This window comes from Somniosus microcephalus, chromosome 15 (genome assembly GCF_052327205.1).
Source record: "Somniosus microcephalus isolate GS21.2 chromosome 15, FLI_Smic_1.0, whole genome shotgun sequence".
In the NCBI taxonomy this organism is placed as follows: domain Eukaryota; kingdom Metazoa; phylum Chordata; class Chondrichthyes; order Squaliformes; family Somniosidae; genus Somniosus; species Somniosus microcephalus.
The window spans coordinates 69,138,506-69,166,248 of NC_141001.1; the positions used below are offsets into that span (position 1 = coordinate 69,138,506).

Below are 27,743 nucleotides of genomic sequence, written 5' to 3' on the forward strand. Positions count from 1 at the left end.
GTTGAGGATTTCACTGATAGTGGGGTGAGCTTGGTGTGGAGGTGTGCAATGTTGTGGAGGTGCACACTTCAAACAGGAGTCACTAGATATCTGGCCAATTTCCCCCTTCCTAACCAAGACCAATTGCAGAACTACTGCTACCTTATCTGAGAACAGCTAATTCAGCGCACATTCCAGGCATTGAACCTGGGATCTTCCTGCTCTCTCACTAGATAAACTTGTGGAGCCATTGGGGATTGCCTTTGAATGATTCTATTGTCCTTGTCCATTTCTGGAGTGGGTTGTCTTTTAATGGAGCACAATTTGAAATTCTGAATTGAGCAAGTTCACAAATAAGCAACTTTTTAAAAATAGCTGCTGTCATCCTCATACAGCAAAGACGGGTAGTAAATGGAGAACACTGAGGACAGAGCAAAAGAGGAAATAAAGTGACATAACTTCAGTTTTATCGAATACATCGAAGAGAGGTTACATCTGGAAACCAAGCCAAATAAGAAAACTGAGAGCAAAAATATCTAAGCAAATTTTAAAATGAGGCAAATAGAAAATTGAGATGAAAGAAAAATGGAATAAAGCCATAATAAATAAATAAAATGAAGAAGTGAGGGGGTGGGGTGGGCACATTAGAGCTAAGATAAAAGTGAATGACAAAAAGAACAATTTTTCAGATGGGAATAAAAGAAATGTAAAATTAGCAAACCAGGCCATTGTTAATGTACTTTCCTGTTGGTGCTTGACTCTGAAAGAATGGCAGTTAAATGGAGATATGACCTCGGAGCTCTGCTTTTGTCTTTTTTTTTATTGCTTTGTCGATCTCAATTTGGGTCAATGGATAGAGTTTCCCTGCAGTGTCCTGCAGATCTGACCGTTGCTGTTGGGACCTTGAAAGTGTCCACCTTCGGAGGAAACAGGGTCTCGGTTTAATGTCCCATCTGAAAGCAGTGCCTCGGACAATGTATCACTCTTCAGTGCTGCACTGGAATGTCAATTTCTATGATGTGGTTAAGTCCTGAAGTGTGCTTTGAACCAACAATCTTCTGCCTGAGGCGCAAGTGCTCACCAACTGCGCCAAGCTAACACTGAAGAGCCAAGTTAAATGCAAGTATGACTCGGCTGCATTGTCACAGCAGCTAGGCGTTTATCACAAGGAACCCTGTGATCCACTTGGAAATATAAACTGATCCAGTAGCTGAGATCCTGTTGATGCGTGGTTGCTTTATTTAAAAAATAAAGACTTGCAATTATACAGCACCTTTCACAACCTCACGATGTCCCAAAGCACTTTACAGCCAATGAAGTACTTTTTTTGAAGTGTGGACACTGTTGTAATTTAGGAAACACGGCAGCCAATTTGCGCACAGCAAACTCCCACAAACAGCAATGTGATAATGACCAGATAATCTCTTTTTGTGATGAGGGATAAATATTGGCCAGGACACTCCCCTGCTCTTCTTTGAATTAGTGCCATGGGATCTTTTACGTCCACCTGAGAGAGCAGACGGGGCCTCGGTTTAACGTCTCATCTGAAAGACGGCACCTCCGACAATGCAGCACTCCCTCCGTACTGTACTGGCGTGTCAGTCTAGATTTTTGTGCTCAGGCCTCTGGAGTAGGACTTGAACCCACAATCTTCTGACTCGGAGGCGAAAGTGCTACCCACTGAGCAATGAGGATAATGTCTGTAAGATCTCTTTAAAAATGGCTTAGTGCTGGACTATGTTGGTTTTCTGCCTAGTGGGCCACAGAATGATAGAAGATGACTTTGTTCCCTATATTCCTTGCACAGACAGTTTCTGAACTGCACTATGCTTTGTAAGCACAGATTGTGTCGGTGCCAGGAATTGGAGGAAGTCATCACTGAGCCACTCCATTTGGGTTTCAGACCAGCGTTGATGGACTGTTACTGTCACAAAGATAAACGAACATTACATTACATAGAAATTTCAACACGAAAACAGACCCTTCGGCCCAACCAGTCCATGTTGATGTATATCCTGCACATGAGCAGTCATTCTAATTTGCTATGCTCCCCATGTACCCATATCCTTTTATTGACTTTTCCTTTAACCAACTATCTAATCTATTCTTAAATGCTGACATGGTCTCTGCTTCAATCACTAACTCTAGTATTGCGTTCCACAGCCTCACAAGTCTTTGTAAAAGGTTTCTTCTGCTCTCTGTTGTAATTTTTTTTTACATTTAATCTTATTATCTATCAATGCCCCCTCGTTCGCGACCTCTTAATCCCTGGAAATAGTCATTTACTCTGTCCCATCGCTTAATAACTTTAAACCCCTTTATCAAATCATCCCTTAATCCCCTCTGTTCTAAAGAGAACAGTCCCAATTTTTCAAATAATGTCTTGTGTTTTTACAGTTAGTACAACTTTTGCCAAATTAAAAAGTAAATGGGAGCAAAATGTCTAGGCCAACTAAACATTCAACTAAACACTTAACTGTCTAGCAAATAAAATGTATGCTACCTTTTTATATTTTTGTTTTACTGCTTTGACCTTAAATTGTCTTTTGAGGAGGTTGAAATATGAGTAAATCAGAAATGTCTTGCATCAAACGCGTGGCAGAATTTTTGTGCTACAGTTTCTTGTCATTCTAAGATGGCTTTCAATTATACATGTGCATAACTATAAATATGCTAAATGTTAGTTACTATAATAATGTTGACCAACTATTGCAAATGCTTTACTGCACGTGATGTGCCCTGTTTTTGTTTCACTCAAATTACATTGTATCTGACAAACAGGTGAAAGGCCATTTAAATGTCCTTTTGAAGGCTGTGGCAGATCGTTCACCACATCAAATATTCGTAAAGTGCATATTCGGACTCACACAGGTGAAAGGCCATATTTCTGCCCAGAGGCAGGCTGTGGACGAGCCTTTGCTAGTGCAACCAATTACAAGAACCACATGAGGATACACACAGGTATCAATCAGAGCAAACTGCTGCTGGTCATTTCCTAAAGCTTGATTAATGATTAATGTATTACCTAACAGAGCAGATTATCTATTCAACTATCTGTTTAAGCTTTTTTGTTATTTATGGCAAAAAAAAGTAATTTTTCTTGAATGCTTCTTAGGGATGAGGTGGCTCCATATTGAGCTCTCTTTTTGTTTCTCCACAGTCTTCCCAGGTCACACATCACCTATGGGTGAGAAGGTGCATAGCCTATTCTCAGGCCTCAACCAATTTAAGTCAATGAGTCATTTACTAAGAGGCACACAACAACAGCCCAGGGATAAGATGTGCTTGGATTTGAACTCCTCCCTCCCATTCAGTTTCTTTACTTTTTTAAAGTCTAGAAGAGATTTTTTTAATAGAAATTATAATCAATTGGAATGCACAATGCAAGGGTGAATTTTTAATTTGTAACCTGTAACCATAGTCTGTAGTGCTCACTCAAGAATTTGCCAGCATTTTAAATCTGCAGTTTAATGGGAGGGGAGCTGAGTCTCATAACTCCATTGTAGAGGTAACTTGCACACAGGCTGAATGTCAGGTTTGAATTTTTGAATAACAAGACTAAAGTACTGGAAAGGGAGGAATTACTATAACAGGAACATAAGAACGTAAGACGTAGGAGCAGGAGTAGGTCATTTGGCCCCTTGAGCCTGCTCCGCCATTCAATAAGATCATGGCTGATCTGATCTTGGCCTCAACTCCACTTCCCTGCCCGCTCCCCATAACCCTCGACTCCCTTACCTTTCAAAAACTGTCTATCTCCATCTTAAATATATTCAATGACCCGGCCTCCACAGCTCTCTGGGGAAGAGAATTCCAAAGATTCACGACCCTCTGAGAGAAGAAATTCCTCCTCATTTCCGATTTAACTGGGTGCCCCCCCCCCTTATTCTGAAATTATGCCCCCCAGTTCTAGATTCCCCCACGAGGGGAAACACCCTCTCTGCATCTACCCTGTCAAGCCCTTTCAGAATCTTATATGTTTCAACAAGATCACCTCTCATTCTTCTAAACTCCAATGAGTACAGGCCCAATCTGCTCAATCTTTCTTCAGAAGACAACCCTTTCATCTCCGGAATCAACCATGTGAACCTTCTCTGAACTGCCTCCAATGCAAGTATATCCTTCCTTAAATAAGGAGACCAAAACTGTACGCAGTACTCCAGGTGTGGTCTCACCAATGCCCTGTACAGTTGTAACAGGACTTCCCTACTTTTATACTCCATTCCCTTTGCAATAAAGGCCAACACTCCATTTGCCTTCCTAATTACTTGATGTACCTGCATGCTAACTTTTTGTGATTCATGCACAAGCACCCCCAGATCCCTCTGTACCCCAGCATTTTGTAATCTCTCCCCATTTAAATAATAATTTGCTTTTTTATTTTTCCTACCAAAGTGGATAACCTTGCATTTTCCCACATTAAACTCCATCTGCCAGATTTTTGCCCACTCACTTAGTCTATCTGTATCCCTTTGGAGATTCTTTGCGTCCTCCACATAATTTGCTTTCCCACCTATCTTTGTACGGTGGCACAGTGGTTAGCACTGTTGCCTCACAGCGCCAGGGACCCGGGTTCAAATCCGGCCTCGGGTGACTGTCTGTGTGGAGTTTGCACATTCTCCCCGTGTTTGCGTGGGTTTTCTCCGGGTGCTCCGGTTTCCTCCCACAGTCCAAAGATGTGCGGGTTAGGTTGATTGGCCATGATAAAAATTGACCCTTAGTGTTAGGGGGGATTAAATACGTGGGGTTACAGGGTTACGGGGATAGGGCTTGGGTGGGATGGCTGTCGGTGTAGGGACCGGGTGCTAGGGTTTGGATGATCAGCCATGATCTCGTTGAATGGCGGAGCAGGCTCGAAGGGCCGAATGGCCTACTCCTGCTCCTATCTTCTATGTTTCTATGTATCATCAGCAAATTTGGCTACATTACACTTGGTCCCTTCATCCAAGTAATTAATATAGATGTGTAATTAGATCCTCCCTGCCTATGTAATCAGTTACTTGGCAAAGTATAATTCGAGCCATTTTGACTGCCTACTCCAGACAGAACAGAGCTCACTTAGAACAGACAGGATTCACTCTTGCGGGCTAAGACCGTCTCTCCCCAAGCAAGTTCCTGACCCCCTCCCCCCCCCCCCCCCTAAAAAAAAAGTTTCTGATCCCCGCCTGCCAGGTTTCTGACCTCCACCACCCCACCAGGTTTCTGACCTTCTCCCCCTGCCCAAGTTCCTCCCACCCCACCCGGGTTCATGACCTTCTCCTCCAACAAGTTCCTGACCTCCCGCCCCACCACCCAGTAGATGGGGCGTTGTGTGTGGGTCACGAATTGTTAACAGGTTTATTGGGTATGAAGTAAATAGTGACAGAGTAATGACTTCCAGATTTTGTCCTGTCCAATAATGTCACTTGCCACACATGCACCGAGCTTTCCGAGAAATCAACCAGGTCTAGGGGGAGGAGAGGGACAGCGTAGTGTGGGTGTAAAGGGGTGGGGTTGGAAAAACGTGCTCCGTCTTACTATCTGGATTACGTTCTCGCTCTAATTCCTCCCCCCCACCCCCCTTTTAGACCCGAATCACATTCTTCCCCCAACCCCACTGTGCCCTCGGTGCTCTTTACCTCCCCCCCCCACCCCTTCCCCGGAGTTCCTGACCTCCGATCGCCTCTCATTCCCCTCTCCCCTCTCCCCTCCCCTCTCTACCCCCTCTCCCCTCCCCCTCTCTACCCCCTCTCCCCCTCCCCATCTCTCACCCTCCCCATCTCTCCCCCTCCCCATCTCTCCCTCGCTCTCCCGACCCCTCTCTTCTCCTTCCCCCTCCCCTCTCTCTCCTCTCTCCTCTCTCTCCCCCTCCTTCCCTCCCTCCTCTCTCCCCCTCCCTCCCTCCCTCCTCTCCCCCCTCCCTCCCCTCTGTCCCCCCTCCCTCCTCTCTCCCCCTCCCTCCTGCCTCCCTCCCCCCCTCTCCCCTCTCTCCCTCCCCCCTCTCTCTCCTCCCCCCTCTCTCTCCCTCCCCCCTCTCTCTCTCCCCCCCTCTCTCTCTCCCTCCCCCCCTCTCTCTCTCTCTCCTCCTCCCCCCTCTCTCTCTCCCTCCCCCCTCTCTCTCTCCCTCCCCCCCTCTCTCTCTCCCTCCCCCCCTCTCTCCTCTCCCTCCCCCCCTCTCTCTCTCCCTCCCCCCCTCTCTCTCTCCCTCCCCCCCTCTCTCTCTCTCCCTCCCCCCTCTCTCTCTCTCCCTCCCCCCCCTCTCTCTCTCCCTCCCCCCTCTCTCTCTCCCCTCCCCCCCTCTCTCTCTCTCTCCCTCCCCCCTCTCTCTCTCCCCCTCTCTCTCTCCCTCCCCCTCTCTCTCTCTCTCTCCCTCCCCCCCTCTCTCTCTCCCTCCCCCCCTCTCTCTCTCCCTCCCCCCCTCTCTCTCTCCCTCCCCCCCCTCTCTCTCTCCCTCCCCCCCTCTCTCTCCCTCCCCCCCTCTCTCCTCTCTCTCCCCTCCCCCTCTCTCTCTCTCCCTCCCCCCCTCTCTCTCTCCTCTCCCCCCTCTCTCTCTCCCTCCCCCCCTCTCTCTCTCTCCTCCCCCCCCTCTCTCTCTCCCCCTCCCCCCCTCTCTCTCTCCTTCCTCCCGCCCCCCCCCCAATCCTCTCTCACTTCCCCCTCTTCCCCCCCCCCCCCCCAGGCTGCGACTGTTGGGAACTGTGCACCTTCGCCCCGGTATACCACGCACATGTGCAGAGGACCTCAAAATGTTCATGCAAATAATCACTGCATTCTTTAATCAACCATAGATTAGAAGCACTCGGCAAAGGCTTCAGGGGCTGCATAAAAAGAGTTTGTAACCTGGATTTGGCCTCACGGCCGCATGTTGGACCCCTCTAATATAAGGCATAGAATCTGCCAACTCCGTTATGTAGTTGGCACAGTGCTTCAGTAAATTGCTTTTATTTTTGTAATAAAGTGGAAGAGAAAAATGGGGCTTGCTACCACAAAATACTCATTCTGCTGCATTTATGGCTCTTCACTCCTTTCAAGCTGTTAAATGGCAAAAAGGATTTTATAAGAATGTGCTTTAATATAGCAATTTACATATGGCATTTTACATTAGGTTTTCCTTTTTATTGCTGCCTTTATCTTTGTTATGTAATTGTGACTTATTTTTATTTATTTATATTGTGCAGGAGAGAAGCCTTATGTATGTACTGTACCTGGCTGTGACAAGCGCTTCACCGAGTACTCCAGTTTATATAAACACCATGTAGTTTCATACACATCCAAACCATACAACTGTAACCACTGTGGCAAAACATATAAACAGACCTCTACACTGGCAATGCATAAGCGAACTGCACATGGGGACACTGAGCCAACTGAAGAAGAAGAGACTTTCTTTGAGCCGCAAGATGGTGAGCACAATTTTGTGATGTTTTAACATTTTTATCCATGAGCGGTTGTCACAGGTCAATTTTTGTATTTTATAATACTCATGTGTAATCTAAAAAACCCATGTTTTACGCAAAACTCTGAAAAAGTATGCACCGATAAAAGTCAACATAAGCTGAGAGGTTGATCAAATTGGCAATAATTTCCCTCCACTTCTCTAATCATTCACATCCCCTCATAAAGGTGATAATTTTGGCCTCCCTATCTCTGGGCTGCTGATTTGGTCATGATTTCATACTCGTATCAGCACAATGTAAACTGGTACCAAATCTCCTTTCTACAACAAGCTGGTTAACTACACCATGATACTGACCTTTTGAATGAATTTAGCATTTACTTGCAAGAATTCCCATACTGTTTGCACAATGAAGGAATTGTTTGTGTATGAGGCTAATGAATTGTCCTATATAAATGAGTTTCTGTTTTTTTTAGCATTTTGTGTTTTGGCAGTTATACTTTTAAACTGGTCAGCATATCCACTCTGCGTGAGAGAATGTGAATTTGTATTTTTTTTTCTTCTCTTTGTACATGAGGGATCAAACAAAATATCCACAAACCTCAGCTTTTACTTGTTAATACCTCATTTATGTTAGGTCCTGCAGCAGAAGGTACTGAACTTTGCTGAAACCACTTGGTTCTTATATTGTGGGATGATTTCACCAACCAAAGTGAGAAAGGGAAATTTTGAAGCCACTATAAACTATGGATTTGCATAAATATAGATGTTGTTGTTGTTATCTGCTTTCTCTTACAAAAATAACCACTTTCATGTCAAATGGTTATGTAAATTGTTTTGTGAACTCTCAGTTAAGTAATATAAAAATGTATTACGTTATTGCACAGGTGACTGATATAACATTACTCCGCATTTATTATGGCATTATAGAATAGTACAGCACAGAAGGAGGTCATTCGGCCCATCAAGTCTGCTCTTTCGAAGAGCAATCCAGTTAGTACCACTCCCCCATCTTTCCCCATGTTCCTGCAATTTTTTTCTCCTTTAAGTATTTATCCAATTCCCTTTTGAAGGCTACTATTGAATCTGTATCCACCCCCCTCAGGCAGTGCATTCCAAATCCTAACCACTCGTTGCGTTAAAAAATAGTTTTTCCTCCTGTTGCCAATCATCTTAAATCTGTGCCTCTTGTTATCGACCCTTCAGCCATTGGAAACTGTTATGTTCATAAATAAATAGACGTTTTCATTATGAACAGCTAGCTTGAGCTAGTCATTTATTCAGCCATGTGGACTAGTGTACAGGCATCCATCTTGACTACTGCCTTGTGGGTAGCCCACTACTAAACATACAGCTCCACCTAGTGTACCATTCTAGAATGACATGTTACTGATCATTACAGAAACCATTTCTCTTTATTTACGCTATCTAAACCCTTCATGATTTCAAACACCTCTAACAAATCTCCTCTTAGCCTTCGCTGCTCTAAGGAGAACAACCCCAGCTTCTCCAGTCTATCCACGTAAATGCAATCCCTCATCCCTAGAACTGGTCTAGTAAATCTCTTCTGTACCCTCGCCAAAGATTTCATGCCCTTCTTGAAGTGTGGTGCCCAGAATTGGACACATTGCACCAATCTTTCTGTCGAGTAGTACATAGCTAAGCCATACAGACCAGGAAGATTCCAGGTTGAATCCCCAATCTGTGCCTGTTAACTATTCTCAGTTGGGGGGGGTAATAGAAACATAGAAACATAGAGATAGGAACAGGAGTAGGCCATTCGGCCCTTCGAGCCTGCTCCGCCATTCAATGAGATCATGGCTGATCTTCGTCTGAGATCTTAGCTGATCTTACCAGTTCAGTACCCCGTCCCCGTCTTTTCTCCGTAACCCTTAATCCCCTTAGCCTTCAGAAATATATCCAATTCTCTCTTGAAAATATTTATTGAATTAGCCTTCACAGCCCTCTGTGGCAGGGAATTCCACAGGCTCACCACTCTTTGAGTGAAGAAATTCTTCCTCATCTCTGTTTTAAATGATTTGCCCGCTATTTTTAGACTGTGGCCCCTGGTTCTGTGCTCCCCTGCCATTGGAAACATTCTCTCTGAATTCAGCCTGTCCAGGCCTGCCATAATTTTATATGTTTCGATGAGATCCCCTCTCAATCTTCTAAACTCCAGTGAGTACAAGCCCAAACTATTCAATCTCTCCTCGTAGGTCATTCCTGCCATTCCAGGTATCAGCCTGGTGAATCGCCGCTGCACTCTTTCCATGGCAAGAACATCCTTCCGCAGATGGGGCGACCAAAACTGTACACAATACTCCAGATGCGGTCTCACCAGCACCTTGTACAGCTGTAGTAAGGTATCCCTATTCCTATACTCGAACCCCCTTGATATGAAGGCCAACATACCATTTGCCTTCTTAATCGCCTGTTGCACCTGCATGCTCTCCTTCAGTGACTGGTGCACAAGAACACCCAGGTCCCTCTGCACTTCCCCATCTCCCAATCTATTGCCATTTAGATAATAATCTACCCTCCTGTTTTTACCCCCAAAGTGGATAACCTCGCATTTATCCACATTATAGTGCATCTGCCACGTATCCGCCCATTCCCCCAACCTGTCCAAATCGCACTGTAGCCTCCTGACATCCTCATCAGAGCCCACCCCTCCTCCTAGCTTAGTGTCGTCAGCGAATTTGGAAATATTGCATCCAATTCCCTGATCCAGATCATTTATATATATTGTGAACAGCTGGGGTCCCAGGACAGATCCTTGCGGCACCCCGCTGGTCACTGCCTGCCACTCCGAAAACGAGCCGTTTATTCCAACTCTCTGTTTTCTATCCGCCAGCCAGTTCTCTATCCACGTTAATACATTGCCCCCAATCCCATGAGCCTTAATTTTGCATGATAATCTTTTGTGTGGAACCTTATCGAAGGCTTTCTGGAAGTCAAGGTACACCACATCCACTGGCTCTCCCCCATCTATTTTACCAGTTACTTCCTCAAAAAATTCCAGCAGATTAGTCAAACACGATTTACCCTTTGTAAATCCATGTTGACTCTGTCCGATCCTTTCCCCATTTGTCAAGTGCTCCGCTATTTTATCCTTAATAATGGACTCTAGCATTTTGCCCACAACCGATGTAAGGCTTACTGGTCTATAATTCCCTGCTTTCTCTCTACCCCCCTTTTTAAATATTGGGGTAACATTAGCTACCCTCCAATCCACGGGTACTGTTCCCGAGTCAATGGAGTTCCGGAAGATGATCCTTAGAGCATCTGCTATCTCCAGGGCCACCTCCTTAAGTACCCTAGGATGTAGTTTATCAGGCCCCGGGGATTTGTCGGCCTTCAGTCCCCTCAACTTACCCAACACCATATCCCTAGAGATACTAATTTCTGTCAGCTCCTCCCTCTCATTAGTCCCTATGTTTGCCGATATTCCTGGGAGGTTATTTGTGTCCTCCTTTGTGAATACAGAACCAAAGTATGAGTTTAATTGGTCTGCCATTTCCTTATTCTCCATTATATATTCTCCCGAATCGGACTGCAAGGGACCGACTTGGGATTTTACCAGTCTTTTCCTCCTGATATACCGATAAAAGCTTTTGCAGTCTGTCTTTATGTTTGCTGCAAGTTTACTTTCGTATTCTATTTTCCCCTTCCTGATTAATCCCTTTGTCCTCTTTTGCTGTATCCTGTACTGCCCCCAATCTTCCGGTCTGGTGCTTTTTTTTGCCAGTTGATATGCCCTTTTTTTTGATTTTATGCTGTCCCTAATTTCCCTCGTTATCCACGGTTGAGCCACCTTTTTAGGTTTATTTTTATGCCAAACCGGTATAAACATGTTCTGGAATTCTTCCATTCTATCTTTGAATGCTTGCCATTGTCTATCCACTGTCAATCCCCCCAGAAACACCACCCAATCAATCTTACCCAATTCCCGTCTCATACCCTCGTAATTCCCTTTATTTAAGTTCTGGACCTTAGTCTCTGATTCAATTTCCTCACTCTCCATCTCGACTGAGAGCTCGATCATATTATGATCGCTCTGACCCAAGGGGCCTCGTACAAGAAGATTGTTGATAAGTCCCTTCTCATTGCACAATACCCAGTCTAAAATGGCCTGATCTCGAGTCGGCTCCTCAACATATTGGTCCAGATAACCGTCCCGAAAACATTCCAGGAATTCCTCCTCCTCAGAATTTTTACTAATTTGGGTAGTCCAATCAATATGTAAATTAAAGTCACCCATGATGACAGCTGTGCTCTTATCGCACGCTTCTCTAATTTCCCTTTTTATGCCTTCCCTCACCTCCATATTACTATTTGGAGGCCTATATATCACACCCACTAACGTTTTCCTCCCCTTGCTATTTCTCATTTCTACCCATACAGATTCCGTTTCATCCGAGTTAATATCCTTCCTTTCCATTGCATTAATCCCCTCCTTTACCAGCAATGCTACCCCACCTCCCCTACCTTTTTGCCGATCCTTCCTAAATATTGTATATCCCTGGATGTTAAGTTCCCAGCCTTGCCCACCCTGCAGCCACGTTTCTGTAATCCCAATCAAATCATACTTGTTTACCTCTATTTCCACAACTAATTCATCCACCTTGTTCCTAATGCTTCTAGCATTAAGATACAAAGCCTTCAGGCCACTCTCATTATGAATTAGTTTGGCCCTTTGTGTTTCTCTCCTTTGCTTATTGCTTCTCACCTTTCTACCATCTATTTCTGACTTCGTATGACTTCCCTCCTTTCCACTATCTAGGTTCCCATCCCCCTGCCAAATTAGTTTAAATCCTCCCGAACCGCCCTAGAAAATATTACCCCGAGGACATCGGCTCCCTCACAGTTCAGGTGTAGACCGTCCCCTTGGTACAGGTCACTCCTCCCCAAGAACTGGTTCCAATGCCTCAAGAATTTAAATCCCTCTCCCTTGCACCACTGCTCAAGCCACGTATTTAGCTTATCTATCTTACTCTCTCTAAACTTATTAGCTCGTGGCACTGGTAGCAATCCAGAGATTACTACCTTTGAGGTCCTACTTTTCAATTTAGCTCCTAACTCCCTAAATTCAGCTTGTAGGACCTCCTCCCTCTTTTTACCTACATCGTTGGTAATAGGGCTACTGTAATTGCCTTCCATACCCCTGGGTTAGGATGGGGAAAATCAGCTAGGGTTCTGTTCAGCATTGCTGTCCAGAGTCTCTTGGAGGAACTGTTCATGTGTGGATGTCTGGTGAGGACAGGATTGGGCTTGGTTGTGGTATCCTCCACTCCGCCTCCCCCCCCCCCCCCCCCCCCCAAAGTTCAGATAGCATTTTGACTCTTGCTGCCAAATCTCGCACATAAATAATGGCCACTTAGTTGGCATAACAAAGGGTCTGTGGAATCGGGCACCAACAAGGACTTAAAGCCTTCAGGAGTGGAGATTAGCAAGAGTGGAAAAAGTCAAAAGGCATTCTACTGTACTAATAGCAATATAACTGAGGTTATGATTACAAAAGATCATAACTCACAAGTATGATTGAATGCATGAATAAATTAGAAGATAAACCTGGTAACTTATTGCTACCAATGAAAATTCTAATCTGTGCACCTCAAATTTATATTAATTTTTGTAAGAACAAAAATAAGCTTTTTTTTTATAAAGACAGCAGTTTTTATTTCCTCCTTTTTCTCTCGCGGTTATCATAATTGGTACTTAGAGTGGAGCCTCAGCTACTTCTCCCCCTGACAGCAGCAAACTGAGCACCGACCAGTGATTGAATCTGTGAACTCTTGGTCTATATGGTTTAATACCACAAAATGCAATGCATTTAGCCACTAAACCATTTCAGCAATTGTTTAAATATTTGATTATTCCTGTGACGTTTCTGGAGCACTGTGGCAAGTCTTGTTTTCACACATGGGCAGTGCAATTTTTATTTGTGCCTATGAAAATAAAACTAATCTCCATAGAATAAAATTATTAAAGTCAACTGCAGTGTTACATTTGCTATTTATGCATTTCGTGCAAGAAATTAAATGTCATCAATGACTCTAGATGTGACATTAGTAGTTTTAAATTAACCTGTGTGTATTTTTTAAGTTCATTCCCAAAGTAGAAGCAAGTGATAACATTTTGTGTATGTCCTATTTTGTTTCAAAAGTTACTTCTGGGGATGAAATTATTAAGGGACAGCCAATTACCTATGTAACAGGAGTAGAAGAAGACAATGGGCTGTCTGGACAAGTTACTGCAGTCACACAAGCAAATGTAGGTCAACATATGGCTCTTATTGCACAAGATGGTACGCAACAACAGGTAAGAAAAAGACTGAATTCAAGTTTCCATCTTGGGGGTCCTTGTCGAGTCCAACTTTATTTTTCTTTTGCCTGTTCTTTTCCAGCCTGTGTTCTTTTTGTGTGTTTCCTTATCTATTTTTTTTAGTTCAACTGCAGTAAGTATTCTTGCAACGAGACCATAAAAGTAAAATTATGAAAATATTTTATGTATTAAAATGTGTGCAATTTTCAACACCTGCCAGACTGCTGGAGATTCCTCATTGGAAGGATAAAAATATCAGCGGGCAACTCACTCTGTGTCTTGCTGTCAAGTTTACATGCACTAGAACAGCAATGGCAAAGGCTTAGCTGCAGTTTGACAATTTTTTCCACTTGGCCAAAGTGTAGGGCATGCTTCAGGGGGACCTAAAAGAATGGAGGAAAGATATCTTTAGAGCAAAAACCAAGCTTGTTCCATTTGCTACAAGTACTTTATTTTAATTGTGCAAAGTTTTTTGTGCGTGGAGTTTTAGTGCTGAGAGTTACAGTGTGACTAGGCAGCTCCACTCAATCTGCCCTGGCATACTAAAAATACTGACCTCGATTGTGTCTGAGTTGTAGTACGATTACAACATACCCTTTTTAAGTATGATGATCAGAACTGAATGTATAACTTTGTAAAATATCCATACTGTTCACTTAGGAAGCTCTTAGATTTATACATTGCATATGTGTGCCAACCCAGTTTGCAGTTACACTGGGCCTGAATTTCAAAGCTTTTCTGGTTCCAGGAATGTGGTGTAATTGAAGCATGTAAAAAACAGTGTTTGTTTACTACTAATTAAAACTTCACTAGATAAATCTGGTTTCTAATACATTTTGGACCAACTACAAAGAGAATTAGCTGGGAATTATGTTAACTATTGTACTCGAATTTCTTTTGTCCCTGCTGAGGCAGAAGGGATTAACATTTGGGTAGCTGATTCATCCTGAGAGTACAGTATGTATAGTTTGTATTGCAGGCATTTCCATGGTGGTAGCTTTACTCTAATAATTTTAAACTTTGTTCGGAAAACATTTTTTAAAATTGACAATCCTAGCTCTCTCTTCCCCCTTGCTTCTGTAGTCTATGTTATGGGGTTGGGGGAGGAGAAAGAGATTCTTCACACTATTTTGTACAGTAGCATAGCAGAGGGAGTAATTAGTTCAGTGTATGGTTCTCTGGATGAATTCCTGGAAAAAAACTATGGAACTACTTCAGGTTCCTCCTTACAAGTGACAGAGTTGAAACTTCCTTCTGTAGAATTGAATTTTACTCTAACCGATCTTCCACTTGCACCAGAGCTAGGCTAATATACTAAGTCTTACATATAGTGTGCATTCGTGTACTTGCAGGAAGTAACACCATTTCTTTCCCTATCATACTATTTCTATCACCTTTCCTGAGGCTCATTCAGTTTTGGTCTCTTGGCTGTTTTTTGTCCTGTTGTAGGTTCCCACTTTTTATTAAGCACTTGAGTTATATTTATTAAAAATTCTTAAGCATATCTTAGCTTTTCAGACTCCTCTGCTCCAACCAGTTTTACTTCTCTGCTCTCCAAATTGCTGTAAGTTTTGCTGTTTAATTATAAAGGATAATGTACAATTAAATTATTACGTAAAAATAATGACAGAATAAAGTATTACATATAAATAAGGACAGAATATATGAGATTGTAATTATAACTAAATTGCATGTGTGCACCCTGGTTAAATTATTCTCTGCCCTCTACCCATACTTCACCTGACGTCTACATACACTTGGTCTTCACTCCCCATATGCAATGTCCTCAGAAATGAACTAGTAAAAAATACTTCTCGGCTCTGCATGTTAAAAGTTGTAACCAGCTTTATTTGTTTCTTTCAGGTCAGCATATCTCAGACAGATCTGCAAGGGATCGGCAATACTATAACTATGGTAACACAGGATGGCACTACCATCACGGTCCCTACACATGATGCAGTTATTTCCACACAAGATACTCATTCGGTTACAATGGTGACAACAGATGGTTCAGATGGTCAACAGGTAAAGGAGTTTTGTTTTGTATGTTTATTATTTTTGAAATCAGTGGCATTCAGGATAACATTTTATTCTAACCGTTGGTAATCCAAGGGCCAGACTTGTGCATAGACCAGCTGGAAGTTTTCTAACTGTTATGTAATTGTGAAAGTTTTTTTTTCTAAAATCTCTCTTTTTTTTCTCTCATCTTTTTCCCAAAACAAAATAAACCACCTGCACCCACATATATCAATATGTCTATATTGGAGTCTTTTCACACTGTGGAAAAAGATCCTCTTAGTCAGATTTCCCTTCTACCTGCTGTACTGGTCTGTTGTGACCAAAATAAACTTTGAAAAGAAGTACAATTTGAGACTACATCTTCACCACACATCTAAATACAGAATATAGACTTGAGCAGTAGTGGGTTCGGGGGGGATTATGACCCCCCCCCCCCCCCCCAAAACCATTCTGAGGTTGGCCAACACGAGACCGCCTCCATTTTGCTCCCATGAACCTCTGTCACTTGTCTTCGGCCTCCAGGTTCAGCCTGCAAGTCGGTGCAGTTCCTGGCTCAGCATTTGGACTGGGTATGTCAGTATTCCCCAGTTCACAGCTCGATCCCCTTCCTGCCAAGTTGGCCAAATCTCAAGTTTGACCCTCCCAGTCAGTCAAACCTAGCTCCGCCACTGGACTTAAGCTATATAAACGATATCATTTTTTCATACTTTTTTCTTTTTCAAGCCTCCTCAAGCTCTCCTTGTGTCATATACTTTTTCCAACTTAAAGGGCTGACTGGAGACCAGCTTCCAAGCAGGTCTGTGGGAAGATACCAGGGTCACTCTTCCTCTTCTTTCTTTTGCAAACTGTCAGGCCTCTGTTCATCTCCTAGCCGTGAGGGCTTAACTGAGATTTGAAAACTTGGTGTGTGGGTGAGAGCAGTACAAACCTGTGAAGGCACATTTTGGAATTCCAACATGACACATCAGTACCCTACCTGCTTTAGTTTCTTTTTTTTAAATTGTAGTAAACACAGACTGTCCTTGTTCTCTGCCTTGTGAAAGAGATTTATTTACTACATGTCAATAGCTTAACAAACAATACTTAAGCCAATAATATATATAAGTGAAATAACAACAGAAAATGCTGGAAACATTCAGCAGGTCAGGCAGCATTGAGGAGAGAGAAACAGAGTTAACGTTTCGAGTCGGGGACCCTTCTGATGGCTGAGTGTTTCCAGCATTTTCTGTTGTTATTTCAGATTTCCAGCATCCGCAGTATTTTGCTATTGAATTGAATATATATAAGTGCTTTGTTTTATCCTAACAATATTAGCAATCATCTGCAGAATAGGTTCCAACCCACTAGACCAGATGCATGTGGAATAAGTCACCATTGACTAGCAGCTGTCTTTGGCAGGCCAATTATACTCTAGTTAAATTTCTGTTGAAATATAATCAGTTACAATTGATTAATTGTCAGCGTAATTCAAAATAATCTACTAAAGATCATAATTAAATCTACATGTATTAAATGGAATGAACTGCATCTGAGAGTACATGGTTTGTAAATTCTGATATTTAATTAAAAGCACCTGTTTTCCTAAAGTTGGCTATAGTGACACCAGATTGTGTGATGAGAGGTGAGACTACTATAGCTGCACTACAGGCCGCATCTGTTGAAGTGGAAAAAATGGTTACCCATCAGCACCATGAGCATCATTTAGTGACTGGAGGAGCGCGACCAGTTACGTTACTGGCTACAGCAAACGGCACTCAAATTGCTGTGCAGGTGGGTTTTGAACGTTCTATCTTTACATAAAAACCAAATGCATGTGATGTACACAACCAACATTTGTAATTATTTAACGTAGGTTTTGTTCAAAGTAAGATTAAATAAAATTATCCAAAAAATAGAAGACCTGATAGTTTTGTGTTGTACTGCAGATCCCAGTGCGCTGAGCCTTCAATGACTTGATGTTGAAGTCCAACACGCTTGTGTATATTGACAGTTTTGTCTCTTCTCGGCCCCTTTTAACTTTGTTCTTTTATCTTTCAAACCTTGTCGCAATGTTGGCATTGAACACTTGCCAGTATTTTGACCACGGGGAGGGGAAAAGTGACTACCTATATTGTATGTTATGTACCAATAAAGTTTGATAAGCTGTGTGTTTATTGCTTATGTTCCTTCCAAATCAAAGGACTATTGTAATCTGACTGATAATGCACAGCAGTTTATTTCCACTCTAATTGTTAGTGTTTAGTGATTTGTGATAAAACAACATAGGTTATAATCTAGGATAGAAGAGGGAAAATGGTGGTTGTTACAACTGTTCTCTGTGTTATGCAATTGGTTATCTGTGTGTAATATCAATGTAATGGAATTTTATGTCCTACATCCCTTAGCGTTTATAGTCTCATTTTTGACTTCTTCCCAGTAGCCTCCAAATGTTGGTGGTATGGTTAGTGATTTGAAACAGCCATCTGCTCCATGTAGGTTTAAAGCCACAGTGAATCCTTTGGCAAAGACGGCCCTCTTTTCTTTCATCTTGTCCTTGCTTTCTGGCTGAAGGGGGGTAGGTGACACTAGAGCAAAGGTGAGAAGGGGCTCTGAGGATGGATCATATAACAAAATTAATTTGAATTTTGCAGGTAGCTGTAGCCAGGTGACAATCTGATCACTCCATTGCATGTTTTAGATTACCAATCTCCATTAAGTCCCCTGAATAAAACTGTCAATTGCCCAGATAGTTATTGAATTTTCGAAAGATGGGAACTGCTGATCTCTCTTTTTTAAATTAATTCACAGGATGCAGGCGTCACTGGCAAGGCCAGCATTTATTGCCCATCCCTAATTGCCCTTGAGAAGGTGGTGGTGAGCCACCTTCTTGAATCGCTGCAGTTCATGTGGTGAAGGTGCTCCCACAGTGCTGTTAGGTAGGGAATTCCAGGATTTTGTCTCCGCAACGATGAAGGAACAGCGATATATTTCCAAGTCAGGATGATGTGTGACTTGGAGGGGAACTTGCAAGTGGTGGTGTTCCCATGCGCCTGCTGCCCTTGTCCTTCTACGTGGTAGAGGTCGTGGGTTTGGGTGGTGCTGTTGAAGAAGCCTTGGTGAATTGCTGCAGTGCATCTTGTAGATGGTACACACTGCAGCCACGGTACGCCGGTGGTGGAGGGAGTGAATGTTTAAGGTAGTAGATGGGGTGCTAATCAAGCGGGCTGCTTTGTCATGGATGGTGTCGAGCTTCTTGAGTGTAGTTGGAGCTGCACTCATTCAGGCAAGTGGAAAGTATTCCCTCACACTCCTGACTTGTAGATGGTGGAAAGGCTTTGGGGAGTCAGGAGCAATGTTCTATTTAAGCTGCGCAGCATTCTGGAACTCCTGCGCAACCGGCTCACTGGGAAAATGGGGAAAAACCACATGCGCGGTATTTTGAATGGGCCGCACATCCAAAAATATTTAAAGGGAACATTGTTCAGGAGGTGAGTCACTCGCTGCAGAATACCCAGCCTCTGACCTGCTCTTGTAGCCACAGTATTTATGCGGCTGGTCCAGTTAAGTTTCTGGTCAATGGTGACCCCCAGGATGTTGATGGTGGGGGTTTCGGCGATGGTAATGCCATTGTATGTCAAGGGGAGGTGATACTTTCTCTTAGGGGGAGAAATTCAATATTGCAAAGTTTAGTGCCTGGCGTTAATTATTGCCTCCGACTGCAAACTTGGCTTCTATCACCCCTGGAGCTGATTGGAGCGCTAAATCAGGTGCTGCACACCGAGGAGCAAGGCGCTACCTCAGAGCCCTGGCGAAGCTCAGGTGATGTCAGTCAGCAATGGAACACAGACACACTGGCGCCGGCCAGTTCTTAAAGGGGGACGGTCGATCTTGCTCTCCATCCACACCCTGCTCATTGCAGCCTTGAATCTCAGTCTGGAGAGACCTGTACATCAAATCTGCTGGAAAGAACAATGGAGAGGCCCAGGGAAAGAGCTCAGAGTGCAGCCCCCAAAGTCTCTTCTAAATCGATGCAAGGAAGATCAAATCAAAATGAACCTCCAAAGTGCTGCTCAGTACCCAAAACTCCTTCACACAGTGTTGAATCGCTCCAGAAGTCTCTCTCTCTCTCCGAATGCGTGGTGCAAAAATGTCGCCGACAAAAAAAGGTAGGAAGCGGTCGCCTTTAAATAGCGCTCCTCCAGTCCCTTCCCGACTGCAAAATGCTCCCCTCAACCTATTGTTGCAGGCGGTAAAGCAGGGGACGCCACTCAATATCCAGTCCGGGGCGTTGCACGCTCGACTGATGTCATGATCTGTGGGCGCAGGAGATCGTGGCAGTAGTGTTTAGCGCCGCTGCAAAATGTCTGGTCAATTTTGCGAGCAGGGCAAACATCGCCGCGCCCGGGCATTAGTTGCTTCGGGCGCAAAGCAACAGAATTTTTCCCCCTTAGACCTTCTCTTGTTAGCGATGGTCAATGTCTGGCACTTGTGTGGCCCCAATGTCACTTATCAGCCCAAGAGTGAATGTTATCCAGGTCTTGCTGCACGTGGAGTTGATTTTTTGAGGAGTTGTGAATGGGACTGAACACTGCAACAATCATCCACATTTCTGGCCTCACTGAATTTAAATTACCCTGCTGTCGTGGGATTTGAACTCGTGTCTCTGGATCATCAGTCCAGGCCTCTGGGTTACTAGTCCAGTAACATAACCATTATGCTACCGTACCCTATAAAATATGCAACACCCTAACTGATACCACTGTACAGTACATCTGGAGAGGTTTGAAGTTGCAATGGATTATTTCCATTCCCTACCTAAACCCTTCTGCCTCTCCACCTCCCTTACCGAACATCTACTTCTTTGGCTCAATGTCCATTTTTGTTTGACGCCTCTGTGAAATGCTTTGGGACACTTTTCTACGCTAAAGGCACTATATAAATGTAGGTTGTTGTTGCTATCTATGTGATTTAACTAACTTTACTAATCATCCAAGTTAAGCTCTTGTGAGTATAGTTTGACTGACAGAACACCTAATAATCATTGGCACAATGTTGAGAACTGAGATATGCAGTTTTGTTCATAAGAAGTATTACATTTTACAAATCATTATATTTCTTATGCTTTTTCATAGCTTGGTGAGCAGCAGTCATTGGAGGAAGCGATCAGAATAGCATCTCGAATACAACATGGTGAAACCCCAGGGATTGATGAACATCAATAAAAGAGTAATTGAAAGCAATACAAGGGCTGCAGTTCTGCCTATTTCTAACAATACTGGTACTGTATATAATATACAGACTGTATCACTCACAGGTCATGTGTAGCTTTTAAACTACATTTTAAAGCTGCAATATATTGTACTGAACATCATGAATTTCTTCAGCCTTCATTTGGAGTACTAGTTGAAGGTAAGTTAATGAAAAAAAATGTGTGATACTGCAAACTAGTTCTGAGAATTTGGGCATTCATTTATCTCCGTTCTTCCCTTATGACATGTTGTATACTATTCTAATTTATTTTTGTCACTTCTCAGGTGCATTACATACACCACAATTTTTAAAAATAAACAGTATCTCTGCAAACCACAGTGTTAGAGATGGATGTGTGAGTGGGAAGAATATTTACTGTAGTGCTGATTTCCAGTTTAAAGATGCGGACTCTTTATTCCAAAGTTTATTAACTTTATTAGACACATATGTACAGTTTCCTCTTAAATGATTTTTGCTAAAGCTTGTATAAACATGATTTTTTTTTTTACTTTCTATGATATGTTGCAGCTTTAGAGTGTGAATTATCACTGCCTGTAGACTGTTTACAGTTTGGACTAGACAAATCAGGTTCTTGATATTAAGGTACTTTAAACTGTAGGCCCGAAAATGTGGAGTGCCTGAGCATGTGTTAAAAACTTATATGTGCATGTATTTCAACAACTGGGAAATTTAAATGATAGAATATTATATTCTAGTACAAACATTAAGGAGTTGAACATATTTGGGACTACAGTTTTACACTTTTATGAAAATTTATTTCATACTATTAAAAGGTGTTTGATCTTTTGCTTGTGACCAATTACCTGTAAATACATACTAATGCCACAGATGTAACCTACATTTTACTTTTTACGTATGATCATGTAAAAGTTTAAAAAGAAGAGCTTTGGTTGTGCAATATTAAAGACATACAATCTAAATTTATGTTGCTTTATTCAAATTTAACACACGTACTCTTTTTTGTGTTCGGTGTTATTCTGAAGGCATTTTAACTTCCTGAAGCAAAAAGAAAACAAAAACACAATAAGTTGCTTGAATGACTTGCTGAATTTATGATAAAGGTGCATCCAGTGCATAGGGTTTTAAATCAAATATGCTTAGACTTGAGCAATAACTCCCATCTGTAGAAAGGCAATAGCTATTATGCTATATTTAAAAGAAATTGGGGAAAAAAATTAAAATGTTTATACTTTTTTATTTTGAAGTAGTAGCTTAACTTGTTAGCAGGTATTGCCAGGGAATATTTTTTAAGTATATTAAAAGAAAATATTTTGAAATTAATTCTCTTGTGAGGGTTTTTATTTGAGTTTTTAATGTTTAAAAACCTCTATGACCTTTTCATTACTTTCATTATTCAGCCTAACTGAACTTGGCAGCCTGGCTTACTTGGAAGCGCTCGAGAGTCAGCAGGTTGTGAGTTCAAGCTCCAGTGTGGAACTTGAACACATAATTTAGGTTGACACAGTATTGAGGGAGTGCTGCATTGTTGGAGGTTCCATTCTATGAATGAGGTATTATAAACTGAGGCCACCTCCAATTGTTCCATTGGTTCAGCTGGAAATTAGGGATTCTGTGGCCGTCTTCAAAGAAGAGAAGGGAGTAGACCTGCTCTACTGGCCAAAATTCTTTCTTCAACCAACACCACCAAAATTTTATTAACGACTCATTCTTCTCCGTACTCTGTGTTCAAAATGGCTGGTGCATTTTGCCTGCGTAGCAGCTGCTGCAATTCCAAATAATTGTGAATTACTCTGAGATGTTTTTGATAGATATGATGAGGTGTTCTATAAAACCCAAGTGATTTTATTTATTTTCTAAAGTAAAATTGTGATGAATTTATGCTTTTGGATTGATGTCATCCTGTGGTATATTTGGAACATAGGAACAGGAGTAGGCCATTTAGCCCCTTGAATCTGACCTGATAATTTGCTAATTCCTATTGGTAAATAACTATCAAATAGCACCCATAATTAATCAATGATTATATGCAAAAACTGAAATACATTCAGGCTGGTTAAGATTTATTTCCACTCCAAAGAAACTTGCATATCTGCTATCAAATATCTTTGGCATATTGAAGAAATGGTCAGTTGATTATCCAATTGAGAGAAAGAGAGGCTACACAGTAAGGAACAAAAGAATATGTTTTTCTGCCCTCATCCTTCCTCTCAAAGATTGTGATTCACGGTTGAATATGCTTTTGTAGATTGCACCAGTTCTCCAGATCCTTGCCCAAGTGGGCATTCTTTACATGTAAAGGCTGTTGGGCTGGTCAATCATGGGGCATCATATTTAAACCTCATACATAAGGAATGGGAGCATAAGTAGGCCATTCGGCCCTTTGAGTCCGCTCCATAAATGTCAGAAGTGGGATCTGTCACCAGAAGACCATACGTGCACTTTTGAACACGGGTTAACAATCAGGAGTGGAGACCTTGGTTAGAAGCAGTTCAATTAATATGGATTACCAACAGCACTAAACTATATTTAAAATATAACAATATAATTAAACTCACACATCATAATACTGCAGTCTTCTATAAATGCTATTATATTCTGTAGATCATGTAATTTGAAACAATTTATATTGTCCTCATCAAATATTTTCTCATCTGTTCGCAAATTTGATTAAAACATCACCTCATTTCTACATGCTATAATCATGATGAAAATGATATGTGGTAATTGGCAAATGATTTTTAATGCGTATTCTGATGATGTCAGAAGATTAATGAAACTTCATTGTGTACTTTGGTGAACACGGCCAGATATTGTGAACTGATAAGATCTTGCTCCAGATGCTCTGGTCAGTATGTTTTTAAAATACAAGCGACAGTTTTCATTGGGAGCTTTGCCAATCAGTTTCCACCTACCAAACCAAACTTTAAAATGCTGAACTATACAAGTATCTTAATGCATTAATTGTTTACGTATCAATTTTAGAGTCTTGATATTACTGTGTGCAATATTAGTTTATTATTTTAATAAATAAAACATGGCTAGAAATTAGTATGGGCAATATGAGCATACTGCATACTGCCTGATAATTTTTGGCCTTAGGCAATGTTCCCTCTAAAAAAAATTTGTGCGCGGTACCTTTAAATTTACAAGCGGCCGTGCACACCTGCGCAGTACCTTCCCGATTGCTGAGCAATCCCGCATGCGGCCTTAGGTTTTACTTCCTGAAGTTTTACTTTTCAGTAATACATGCATATAGGCTCTATTTTTAGTATTTCACGGATTTAACTAAGGACATACTTCCAGACTGGGCCGACGGATGGTGGTGAGAGAACCAACATGAGGGAAAAACATACTTGACCTCGTCCTCATCAATCTACCTGTCGCAGATGCATCTGTCCATGACAACATTGGTAGGAGTGACTACTGCACAGTCATTGTGGAGACAAAGTCCCATCTTCACACTGAGGACAGCCTTCACCGTGCTAAATGGGATAAATTCAGAACAGATCTAGCAGCTCAGAACTGTGCATCCATGAGGCACTGAGGGCCATCAGCAGCAGCAGCAGAATTGTATTCCACCACAATCTATAACCTCATGGTCTGGCATATCCTCATTCTACCATTAGCATCAAACCAGGGGACCAACCCTGGATCAATGAGGAGTGTAGAGAGCATGCCAGGAGCAGCACCAGGCGTACCTAAGAATAAGGTGCCAACCTGATGAAGTTACAACACAGGACTAACTGCATGCTAAAAAGCGGAACCAGCATGCTATAGACAGGGCTAAGCAATCCCACAACCAACGGATCAGATCAAAGATCCGCAGTCCTTCCCTATCCAGTCGTGAATGGTGGCGAACAATTAAACAACTAATGGAAGGAGGAGGCTCCATGAACAACCCCATCCTCAATGATGGCAGAGCCGAGCACATGAATGCAAAAGACAAGGCTGAAGCGTTTGCAACCATCTTCAGCCAGAAGAGCTGAGTAGATGATCCATCTCGGCCTCCTTCTGAGGTCCCTACCTTCACAGAAGCCAGTTTTCAGCCAATTCGAATAACTCCACGTGATATCAAGAAACGGTTGAGCACACTGGATCCAGCGAAGGCTATGGGCCCCGACAATATCCCAGCTGTCGTGCTGAAGACTTGTGCTCCAGAACTAGCTGCACCTCTAGCCAAGCAGTTCCAATATGGATGCAACACTGGCATCTACCTGACAAAATGGAAAACTGCCCAGATATGTCCTGTCCACAAAAAGCAGGACAAATGCAATCCGGACAATTACCGCCCCATCAGTCTATTCTCAATCATCTGCAAAGTGATAGAAGGTGTTGTCGACAGTGCTATCAAGCGACACTTAATCACCAATAACTTGCTCATCGATGCTCAGTTTAGGTTCCGCCAGGACCACGCGACTCCAGACCTCATTACAGCCTTCGTCCAAACATGGACAAAAGAGCTGAATTCCAGAGGTGAGGTGAGAGTGATTGCCCTTGACATCAAGGCAGCATTTGACCCAAGTGTCGCATTAAGGAGCCCTAGTAAAATTGAAGTCCATGGGAATCGGGAAAAACACTCCACTGGCTGGAGTCATACTTAGCAAAAACGAAGATGGCTGTGGTGGTTGGAGGCCAATTATCTCAGCCTAGGACATCGCTGCAGGAGTTCCTCTGGGCAGTCTTCTAGGCCCAACCATCTTCAGCTGCTTCATCAATGACCTTCCCTCCAACATAAGGTCAGAAATGGGAATGTTCACTGATGATTGCACAGTGTTCAGTTCCATTTGCAACTCCTCAGATAATGAAGCAGTCCGTGCCCGCATGCAACAACACCTGGACAATATGCAGACTTGGGCTGATAAGTGGCAGGTAACATTCGGGCCACACAAGTCCCAGGCAATGACCATCTCCAATAAGAGAAAGTCTAACCACCTCCCCTTGACATTGAATGGCATTAACATTGTCAAATCCCCCACCATCAACAGCCTGGGTGTCACCATTGACTAGAAACTTAACTGGACCAGCCCCATAAATACTGTGGCTACAAGAGCAGGTCAGAGGCTGGGTATTCTGTGTTGAGTGTCTCACCTCCTGACTCCCAAAAGCCTTTCCACCATCTACAAGGCACAAGTCAGGAGTGTGATGAAATATTCTCCACTTGCCTGGATGAGTGCAGCTCCAACAACACTCAAGAAGCTTGACACCATCCAAGCACCCCATCCAACACCTTAAACATTCACTCCCTCCACCACCGGTGCACCATGGCTGCAGTGTGTACCATCTACAAGATGCACTGCAGCAACTTGCCATGGCTTCTTCAAGAACCTCCCAAAACCGCAACCTCTGCCACCTAGAAGGCCAAGGGCAGCAAATGCATGGGAACCTGCAAGTTCCTCTCCAAGTCACACACCATCCTGACTTGGAAATATATCGCCGTTCCTTCATCGTCGCCGGGTCAGAATCCTGGAACTCCCTACCTAACAGCACTGTAGGAGTACTTTCACCACATGCACTGCAACAGTTCAAGAAGGCAGCTCACCACCACCTTATCAAGGGCAGTTAGGGACGGGCAATAAATGTTGGCCTTGCCAGCAACACCCACATCCCATGAATGATTTTTTAAAAATCTGGCAGTTATAAAATACTTAATTTTAGAAACAGCTGACAAAAAACAATTGATTAACAAATTGTGGTAATGACCAATTGGTGAAACTATATTTGCTTGGATTTATTTCATACTTTTATTATATTGAAAGGCAAACACCCAAGTCAGTACCTTGAATGAAACTATATAATTATGAAATTATTTTGTGAGAATTTGTATAAAGTTTTCAGCTCACTTTAAAGTTTGTGGCACTGCGCAAAATGCTAGACCCAGTAATCGGAGCAGATAAAAGAGGTAAGCATTGGAGAACGCCTAGGGAGTAGTCATCATGGTATAATAAGGTTTAAGATAATGATTGAGAGATATATAAATAGTAGAAAGATCAAAGTAAATAGATTGGAAAAAAGCCAACTATGAGGGAATGATGATAGGAAGGTAAACTGGAAAGAAATATTGCCAAAGAGGTGGACAATGGGCAATATTTAAAGGAAAGATCAATAGAGTTCAGAAGAAATATATTCCACTAAAAATAAGAGCAAACTAGTTAATAATACAATGCCAAGGAGAAATAGAGAGAATAAAATTGAATCTAAAGAGAAAGGCATAGGAAAAGTACATAAAAATAAAAAAGATGATGACAAAAGGGAATATGATGATCTTAGGAAAGAGATTAAAAAGACAATTAGGAAGGCAAATAGGAAATGGAATGAAAATATCACAACATTAAAAAATAGTATTGTATAAGCACATATGTAACAAAAGGAGAATTAAAATTAGGATATGGCCATTAAGGGATAAGCAAGGTAAACTCATAGAAGATAATACTCAAATGCCAGGGATACTGAATAGATACTTTGCCTCAGTTTTCACTGAAGAGGCTAACAAAGGGGAAATGACAACAGTAGAAGAAGTCAAAAGGGATATTATAACAGTTAAGAAAGAAAGAAAGAAAGGAGATACTTGTCAAACAAACCAAACTTGAGGAGGACAAGACCCCAAGTCCAGATGCATTGCATCCACAGATACTCAGAAAATAGGGAGGCGATAGCAGAGGTACTGGTACCCATATATAAAAATTCAATACAAAAAGTAATAGTGCCAGAAGACTGGTGGACAGAGTGGGTTGGAACTAATCCAGAGAGCTATAGCCCAGTTAACTTAACGTCAGTGGAAGGAAATATACTAAGAGATGTTTCTCGGACTGGCAGAAAGTGAGAAGTGATGTTCTAC

The 27,743-nt window shown here is 42.4% G+C and overlaps 1 protein-coding gene across 2 annotated transcripts in view; it reads left to right on the top strand.

Annotated features, from left to right (window-relative positions):
* znf143b (zinc finger protein 143b) overlaps positions 1-22,228 on the top strand; it is a 103,259-nt gene extending 81,031 nt beyond the window's left edge. For both annotated transcript variants that reach the window (XM_086007978.1, XM_086007979.1), the window contains exons 11-16: positions 2,761-2,940; positions 7,137-7,361; positions 13,521-13,675; positions 15,542-15,703; positions 17,285-17,467; positions 20,809-22,228. In XM_086007978.1, coding sequence (XP_085864104.1) covers positions 2,761-2,940; positions 7,137-7,361; positions 13,521-13,675; positions 15,542-15,703; positions 17,285-17,467; positions 20,809-20,898 — 995 coding nt within the window. In that variant the 3' untranslated portion in view covers positions 20,899-22,228. The remainder of the gene's footprint in view (positions 1-2,760; positions 2,941-7,136; positions 7,362-13,520; positions 13,676-15,541; positions 15,704-17,284; positions 17,468-20,808) is intronic.
* The last annotated feature ends 5,515 nt before the right edge of the window (positions 22,229-27,743 follow it).